The 9,719-nt window shown below is 39.0% G+C and overlaps 1 protein-coding gene across 3 annotated transcripts in view; it reads right to left on the bottom strand.

The window, feature by feature from the left end:
- NOC3L (NOC3 like DNA replication regulator) overlaps positions 1-9,719 on the bottom strand; it is a 27,288-nt gene that overhangs the window by 8,720 nt on the left and 8,849 nt on the right. For all 3 annotated transcript variants that reach the window (XM_081823797.1, XM_006735577.3, XM_081823798.1), the window contains 5 exons: positions 7,751-7,926; positions 7,028-7,156; positions 2,154-2,285; positions 609-689; positions 202-302 (listed from right to left, as the gene is read on the bottom strand). In XM_081823797.1, the coding sequence (XP_081679923.1) occupies positions 202-302; positions 609-689; positions 2,154-2,285; positions 7,028-7,156; positions 7,751-7,926 (619 nt within the window). The remainder of the gene's footprint in view (positions 1-201; positions 303-608; positions 690-2,153; positions 2,286-7,027; positions 7,157-7,750; positions 7,927-9,719) is intronic.

The raw sequence follows: 9,719 nt of genomic DNA, 5'->3' as shown, positions 1-9,719 counted from the left end.
AGGAGATTTAAAAAATAAAAGGCTTGAGATGAGAAAAGTAAAAAGACAGCATTATGAACAGTTTCAAGGAAAGACCGGTGACAGACAAAAAAGAAAAAGGACACTGGGTCATCATTAGTGAACCCTGGTTAAGAGTCATGGGTTTTTTGGTCTTATTTATTTAGAAAGAACTGAAAAGGCTTCAATCTACACAGCTCTTACTTGGCAAGGCCTTCTAGAACTGATGGCAGGAGAGGTGACCTCTGGGCCTTCTTCAATATTCTGAAGTAGGTCACAAACACAATATTCAAAGTCTCCGTGTGCTGGCAGAAGAAACAGACAAAATGACTTGAGTATAACCCCGTACCCTTTCTCCTGAATTACTACAGCGATGACAGTCAAAGCTCAACCTTCTGTCCCTTCCCGACCCTTTCCACAGTCCAATCTTAGGAGCTTCAACAAAACAGAATGAAGATACGCACCTTGTGATTTCACGAGACCAGCAATGATCACATCGAAGGCTCGGCAGATTAACCAAGATTATACAACCCCAAGTTGAAACAATAATCTCTAGTTAAAACCATTTAACAAAACATTCTAAAAGCGTGAGAGAACGTGAAACTGCCTACCAGTTTAAGTTTTCTCTCCGTGCTCTCTGAAGCTTCTGCCTCCAGTAGCTCTCGCTCTAGTTTCTCTTCTGCTTTCTTCCACTGGAAAGAGACAGGAAAGAAAAAGTAAGAGTATATAGTGCTGAGTGAAAAAGCAAGCTTCAGAGGCATAATATGTCAATATTCTGAAACACATACCCTAACCTGCCTATGAATACAAACACAAGCACAAGTACACAGACCTGAAGAAGCAGCAAACACACACCAAACCGAGGACAGCGGCTGCCTCCTGGGAGGAAGGCAGAACAAGACTGGGGAGAGGAACAAAGGGGACTCTCACTCTATCACTGATGGTTTCTTCTCAAGAATGAAACTGAAGTCTATTAATATTTGCTCATTGTGAATGGTAGATACATGGAATATTCTGTATTATTCTCTGTAGTTTTCTATAAGTTTTTTCAAAAGAGAAAAAAGGGAAGAACACACTGAGCCCAGAAATAATTCTTACTGTTAAATCATCTATAACACAGAAATTAGTCATCAACGATACTTCCTAAACACATTTACATACAATGCATAAAATCAGACACTATAGAGAAATTCAACAAAATATAAGTTTCTCCACTTTCTTACGCAGTATGAGCAGCAAATAATGGTTGCTAAGCTGCCTAAGACGCAGGGGACCGACTGAGGGAGAGTTTCCTTCCTTCGTGCGCCATTTAAGGAACTGCCATGTTCTTAGTGGGTCTGTTTCCCCACCACAGATACGTACATGCTGTTTCTAACAGGGATATCCAGTTTATATTAGGAGAATATGGTATAAAAAATTAAAATATTTACCTTCATTTGTTTCCAATTATTAAGTCTATGGTGGTACTTCTGTCCCATTTTCAAAATTTATTAGGGCCATTCAAAGATGGATATCCCTGAAAACTATTTTTTGTTTGGTTTTTAATAAGCAATTTGATAACCCTATGTAGAAATGTTTTGAGAAGTAATAATAATAACGATGCTGGTAGTAGTAATTCATGTTTATAAAGCACACCCAGTGTCAGGCACTTGCTAAATGCTTTACCTGCATCATCTTATTAAGGTGCACTGTGACCCACGAGGTGGGTGCTATGGCTAGCTCCATTTCTCAAAATTAAAAAAAAAAAAAGGTTACCAAAGTTTCATACTAAATAAACAAGGGGCTGGAATTTCAACCTAGGTTTCAAATGCAAGCCAATAAAGAAAGGTGCTTCAATTAACAAAAACCCACTTTGTTGCCAAATTTACATGAATATCGCCTTCCTGGTCAAGGAAGGGATCTGTGTATCACAATGAATCTGAAGAGCAAAAAAATTAAAACCCAGCATGACAAGGAAATTTTTTCATCAACTGCTCTTTTTGCCAATGAATTGTCAGTTTAATTAATAAAGCACTTCTTTGCAATAACTGGAAAAAATAAAATTTTCTAAATATTAGGTTTTGACACATTTATATTTATGATTTAACTATGATTTCTGCCTGTGCCTACACTATGGTTTTAATCTCAAATCAAACAAAAAAGGAAATCAACCAAACCTTTCTCTGCATTCTTGAGAGAGTTTTTCTCTTTTCCTTGAAAGTCATGAACTTTTTTGGTTTATTAATGTCCTCTGTATCTTTTTTCACTTCCACTTCTTTGATTCTTAAGCACAAGAATGTCTTTAACATCTAAGATGAAGAAAACACAATATACACCTTAATATTTATATTGCCATCAAAACGTTTATACAGAGAGGTTGGCATTTAACAATGTTTTTCCTTCCTTTGTGCCAAAAAAAAAACCAAACAAAAAACACCTTTGACACATCTTTTATCACACTGCACACAAAGTTCTATTTTCTTATTGCTAAACATATTCAGTAATCTGCGTCTAATAGGACACTAGTATTTGGCTAAATAAACATAACATTATTTTGCAGTACAATGAGTAGAAGGCAGAGAGAACACATTACCTGGCATCGGTAGACAGGATTACAAGAAGTGGACAGGCCAGAAAAAGGTTTGGACCAGTATGGGAGGAGAGGATGTAAATTAGATATTTCTAAACCAGCTTTAATTTACCAAACCAGCCCCCATTTTGCAGTCAGTAGTTCTAATCTTCATTTTTTCCCCCAATTAAAAACAAAACACAATAACCAAAAAAAAAAAAAAAAATCCATGTAGACCAGTGTTACTAATTTTAAGACAAGTTATTTTCCTTTAAACCAATGGGTCTCCAGCTTCAGCAAACATGAGAATCATCAGGAGGGCTTGTTAAAACACAAATAGCTGGACCCCATCCTCAGTTTCTGATTCACTAGGTCTGGATTAGAGCCCCACAATTTGTATTTCTAATTCCCAGCTGATGCTGGTCCAGGGACCACAATGAAACTACTGCCTTAAGCCATTCAAAAAATCCAGAAACTAATTTGGAAATTGGTGTTTTGTGTACTACAGCAACCATACAAAGACCAAAGGGGTTCAAAATTCGAACTTTCTCTGGAAGAAACCACTCTACTGACCTCCTTCAATCATAGCAGCATTCCTGGAAAAAACGTGAGAACTACAGTTTGTATTATTTTGATGTTCCAATATGTACATTGGAAGAAAGCGGAATATTTCAGTTTACAGGGCTTAAAACACAGAATGGAAACAAGAAAGAGTTATAATTAGAAACGGCGAACATTGGGGCGCCTGGGTGGCTCAGTCGTTAAGCGTCTGCCTTCGGCTCAGGTCATGATCCCAGGGTCCTGGGATCGAGCCCCGCATCGGGCTCCCTGCTCAGCGGGGAGCCTGCTTCTCCCTCTCCCACTCCCCCTGCTTGTGTTCCCTCTCTCGCTGTGTCTCTCTCTGTCAAATAAATAAAATCTTTAAATAAATAAATAAATAAATAAATAAAACTGCAAAAAAAAAAAAAAAAAAGAAACGGCGAACATGAAGTCATTCTAGGTACCAGAAAGATCAATATGAGTATTCTGTAAGTATTCTATGTGCTCATAAAATATTACCCACAAATAAAAAACGTAACTCCAGATTAAAGATGGCCGACTAATCTTTGGCAAGGGCACCAATAATACACAGTGGGGAAAGGATAGTCTCTTCAATAATGTTAAGAAAACTGGATATCCACATGCAAAAGAATGAAACTGGACCACTGTCTTACACCACTCAAAAAATTAACGTGAAATGGATTAAAGATTTAAATGTAAGAACCGAAACCATAAAACTCCTAGAAGAAAACACAGGGGAAAAGCTCCTCAGCACTGGCCTTAGCTAGTGATTTTTTGGATAGGCATCAAAAAGCACAGGCAACAAAAAGCAAAAATAAACAAGTGGGACTACATTAAACTAAACAGCCTGCACAGCAAAGAAAACCATCAACAAAATGAAAAGACAACCTACTCAATGGGAGAACATATTTGCAAGCCACGTATCTAACAAAGAGTTAATATCCAAAATATATGAGGAACTCCTACAACTCAATAGCAAAAAGCAAATAACCTGATTTAAAGAACGGGCAAAAGACGTGAATAGACATTTTTCCAAAGAAGACATACAACAAATGGCCAGTAGATACACAAAAAGGTTGGTTCAACACCACTAATCATCAGGAAAATGCAAACGAAAACCACAATGAGAAATCACCTCACATCTGTCAGAATGGCTATTATCAAAAAGATAATAGGGGTGCCTCAATGACTCATTGAGAGAAGCATGTGACTCTTGATCCTGGGGTCATGAGTTCGAGACCCACGCTGGGTGTAGAGATTACTTAAATAAATAAACTTTTAAAAAAAGGTAAGAGAGGGGCACCTGGGTGGCTCAGTTGGTTAAGCGACTGCCTTCAGCTCAGGTCATGATCCTGGAGTCCCGGGATCAAGTCCCACATCGGGCTCCCTGCTCAGCAGGGAGTCTGCTTCTCCCTCTGACCCTCCCCCTCTCATGCTCTCTGTCTCCCATTCTCTCTCTCAGATAAATAAATAAAACCTTTAAAAAAAATAAAAATAAAAAAAGGTAAGAGAAAACAAGTATTAGGGCATGAAGATAATGAAACCCTTGTATACTGTTGGGAGGAATGCAAACTGGTACAGCTATGGAAAACAGCATGGAAACTCTTCAAAAAATTAAAAGAGAATTATCATATGATCTAGTAATCCCACTTTTGGGTATAGATCCAAAAGAAATGAAGTCAGTACCTCAGAGATACCTGCATTCCCATGTTCATTGCAGCATTATTCACAATACGAAGCAAAGATATGGAAACAGCCTATGTATCCACTAACGAATATAGAACCTGCGCTATATACATATAATGGAATACTATTCAGCCACTAAAAAGAAGGATCCTGCCATTTATGACCACAGAGATGAACCCAGAGGACATCATGCTAAGTGGAATAGGCCAGACACAGAAAAACAATATTGTACAATCTCACTTACATGGGGAATCTACAAAAGTCAAATGCATACTAAAACAGTGGTTGACGGGGGGATGGGGGACATGCAGAAACGTCAGTCAAAGGACACAGACTTTCAGTTATAGGATAAAGAAGCTCTGGGGATTGAATTTATAGCATAGTAAACAGAGTTAATAATACTGTATTGTATAATTTGAAATAAGCTGAGAGTAAGTTTTTAGGATTCTCACCACAAAAAAAGGTGAGAGGTGATAGATGTGTTAATTAATTTGACTGTGGAGCACCTGGGTGGCTCAGTTGGTTAAGCTACTGCCTTTGGCTCAGGTCATGATCCCAGGGTCCTGGGATTAAGTCCCACATCAGGCTCCCTGCTCAGCGGGAAGCCTGCTTCTCCCTCTCCCTCTGCCACTCCCCCTGCTTGTTTGCTCGCTCTCTCTCTTCCTCGCAAATAAATAAAATCTTTTAAAAAAATTAATTTGACTGTGGTAATCATTTCACATATTGATTAAATCATCATGTTGTATACCTTAAAAAAAAAAATCACACTGTACAACCTAAATATATACAAAAAAAGAAAAACCCAACAAAGAGTTCAGAAATAAAATACTGTGTACGGATTTAAAATAAAATAAAGGCAGCATTTTAAATCAGCAGCAAAAGGAAAAGAGTACTGGAATAACTGGCTATCCATTTCAGAAAGTATATATACATATTAGATCTGCAACTATACCACACACAAAGATGTCAGATGGATTATTTAAATATAAAAATTAACACTCTTCTAGAAGGAGAGAATCTATACTTGGGACTGAAGAGGTTCTTCCATGCATGACAAAAATATAATCTCATCTATAAATGGTGAAAAAATGACAGAGTCAATTAAAATGTAAAACTTCTTTAAGACAAAAAAGACCACAATACAAAATTAAATGGCAGAGCAACAAACAAATATTTGCAACTTACTATCCTTTATATGTAATATAACCTCAACAAACACCAGAGCTTTTGTTTCTTTTATTCACTACCTTATACCCAGGACCTAGAAGAGTGTCTAGTACACAGCTGATATTTACTGAAATAAATGAGTATCAGAAAAGTATTACAAGTCATCAAAATACCTGAGGAGAAAAATTAGCAACAATGCAAATGGGCAAAAAAATTCAAATGACTAATAAATATGTGAAAACAAAAAAATATGTATGAGATGTACAGAATGATTTGCCCACCAGACTAACAAAGATTAAATGGTAGAAACACTCAGCATCGGGTAGGTTGTGGGGAAAAGACACGCCTGTCACTGTGAGAACATAATAAAATGTATTTGCAGGACAATGTGGCATTACCTCTCAAATTTATAAATGTGTATACTGTTGGATCCAGCATCTAAACTTTAAAAATTTAACTCACAGAATACTCCTGTAAGTATGAAAAAATAATATAGCCAAAATGTTCTCTTTCATGATCACTGTAGAAACAACTCAGCTGTCCATCAAGTAGGGGGCTGTAGTCACATAATAGGAAACAGACGTTAAAAAGAATGAGACAGCCCTATACAACACAAAATGAAAGCAGCTCCAGAAGAGCTTCCATAGAATAAATGCATTTTTATTTTAAAATCTACACATGTATTAAATAAATAAATAATTTAAAATATATATAAACAAGGGGCGCCTGGGTGGCTCAGTCGTTAAGCATCTGCCTTCGGCTCAGGTCATGATCCCAGGAAGCCTGCTTCTCCCTCTCCCACTCCCCCTGCTTGTGTTCCCTCTCTCACTCTCTGTCAAATAAATAAATAAATAAATAAAATCTTTAAAATATATATACACATGTATATATACATAAACAAGTATGTACGTCTATATAAACCTCTAGAATTCATACTAAATTGTTAGAAGTAGTTACACTTGGAGAGTCTTCTACATTATACACGTCTACAAAGAATAAAATTCCTAACAACTGAAAATTAACTTTGTAATTTAAAACAAATAAAATGCAAAGTCAGAAAAGGCTTACCTCTGGCCTAACCTCGTAATTTCTGCCCTTCACAAAACCAGAAATCACTTTAATCACACCAAGGGAAGCTTGGCCTAATTTATCTTGTTTAAATAGTTTCTTCACTGCGTCACAACACATTTCAGATATCTGAAAAATCAAATGTTACACTCAGCCGGTGTTTCCCAACCTCGGCACCACTGGCATTTTAAGCCAGACAATTCTTCGCTGTGGGGTCGCTGTCCTGTGCACGGTGGGAAGTTTAGAGGTCCCCTAGCATTTACCCACTAGATGCCAGTAGTAGCCACTGCAGGGGTGACAATCGAAACTGCGTGCAGACACAGTCTCATGTTCCCTGGAGGGCGAAACCACCTCCTGCTCAGAACCGCCACACTAAACTTATGTTTGAAGAATTTTCTTAAAGAGGCAGTGTTTAGGGCGCCTGGGTGGCTCAGATGGTTAAGCGTCTGCCTTCGGCTCAGGTCATGATCTCAGGGTCCTGGGATCGAGTCCCGCATCGGGCTCCCTGCTCCTTGGGAGCCTGCTTCTCCCTCTGCCTTTCTCTCTCGCTCTGTCTCTCATGAATTAAAAAAAAAAAAAAAAAAAAAGAGGCAGTGTTTAACAAAGTGACGCTATTTTAGCAATGAATGATAGCTCCAAAAGAATTCTGAGAGAGAAAAAAAATAATCACAAGGTCTAGAATTTTGCGTTCAGGAGGACAGCAACAATCACTTAGCAACCCACCGATTTTGACACGTCATCCATGAGAGGGACGATCAACACAATGATGTTGTTGTGAAAGTTGAAATGAGGAAGTGCCACCAACAGCTCACACAGGCTCCTCACGGCCACTTCCGCCAGTCCTTTGTAGGCCTTTAAGGAAACTACATTACTTTTCTTCAGTTTCCTTTGCTTCCAGTCTAATCAAAAGATAACCGTAGTTATTTTACTCATTGATCAAAGCTTCAACTAATTAGCTTTCTTTTACAAGAATATGCAATAATACACTGTGCCAATTCTTAAATGAGTTGTGTCCACCCTTAGACACAAGTACAAACGTTATCATTAAAATTTATCCGCCATCATCCACCCTCTGACTCTGACCATAATGTTAAGAGTTTTGGCTTTCCATACATTTTTAAAGATGTATCATTAGAGGATAAGGGTCTCAGGGATAAATCAGGGCAGGGGGAGACAGAGAGCTGGATATCTTAAGGAATCCCTGGGCTCTACCAGGCTTTCCCCAGAACACTAGATTTCAAGAAGCCTGGGTTCAAATCCTAGTCATCCACTAATTGGCTAGTGAATATGAGCAAGCTCCAGATTCTGAGCCCTGATCTCTTCCATGTTCCAAAAATTCCGGAGAATCTAAAACATTATTTCTCCTGACTTCTTGCTAATGCTCACTGTGGTATCTTTACCCAGGAGGTCCAGAAGATTTAAGGTTTTCTTCAAAATAGCGGATAATTCACAGGACCTCTTTTCTTTAAAGATTTTATTTGACAGGGAGCGACAGAGAGAGCACAAGCAGGGGGAGTGGCAGGCAGAGGGAGAAGCAGGCTCCCCGCTGAGTAGGGAGCCTGACTCGGGGCTCGATCCCAACCTGAGCCAAAGGCAGACACTTCAAGTCGACTGAGCCATCCAGGCACCCTGCAGTACTTTTCTAGAAATTTCTACATACATACTCTGCCACCATAACATAGCATCCTGAATATGAAAATATGCTGGTTTTTCTAGAGTAGGTTCAACATCATACACAACCGGAGATGAGAAACAGTATAGAGGACGGTGCCTGTGTTTTAAACTTGCTTCTCGTGTATATGAGTTTTCCTCAAACACGCTGTATTCATCCTAAGAACCGTATCTTCTATTTACCTGAAGCTGACGAGACTTCCTAGTGGATGGATGAATAAACAAAACGTGGTACGTATATACAGTGGACTATTATTCAGCCTTAAAAAGGAAGGAAATTTTGACACGTGCTATGAGAATCCTGAAGACATTACGCTAGGTGAAATAAGGCGGTCACAAAAGGGCAAATACTGTGTAAGTCTACATAGAATACGAGGTTCCGGGAGGAGCCAGATCCATATTCACTTCAAATTAGAAAGGAGAACGGTGGCCGCCCCGGGCGGTACAGAACTTCAGCCGGGGAAGATGCAGAGCTGCGGGTGCAGAGCGGCGACGGCCGCGCCACACGGCATTTGCTGAGCGCCGCACAACTGCACGCCTGCAAAACTGCTCCGACGACAGACTCGATGTTGTATTTTACCATACATTTTTTAAAACGTAAAAAAAAAAAGACTTCATAATGGTTCCATCAGCTGAGAAAAGGCCTACGTCTGCGTGGTGCGATACAGAGGCCACCAGCCCCGTGTGACAACTGAGTACTCGGACTGTGGCTAGTCCAAATGCACACGTGCCCTAAGTGTGAGATACGCGTCAGATTTTGACCTCAATACCAAAAAAGGAATGTAAGATACCTACTTTTTGAAGTCGATTACATGTTGAAATAGTAATCATATACATAGCAATTTCATTACTTTTTACTTTTTTTTCTTAGTGTGAGTACATGTTTTTCAAATGACGTATGTGTCTCATGTTCTATTTCTCTTGGATGGTGCTGGTCTACACAAAGCTCCCCAGCCTTGGAATGTATGCTCCTAAGTAGGCTCCAGTTGGGAGGCCAGAGCATAGAAGCAACATCCACGGC

This window comes from Leptonychotes weddellii, chromosome 6 (assembly GCF_054177405.1).
Source record: "Leptonychotes weddellii isolate Sample4059 chromosome 6, ASM5417740v2, whole genome shotgun sequence".
NCBI classification, from domain to species: domain Eukaryota; kingdom Metazoa; phylum Chordata; class Mammalia; order Carnivora; family Phocidae; genus Leptonychotes; species Leptonychotes weddellii.
The sequence above is the reverse complement of the archived record's forward strand: the minus strand, read 5'-3'. Positions and strand labels throughout refer to the sequence as shown.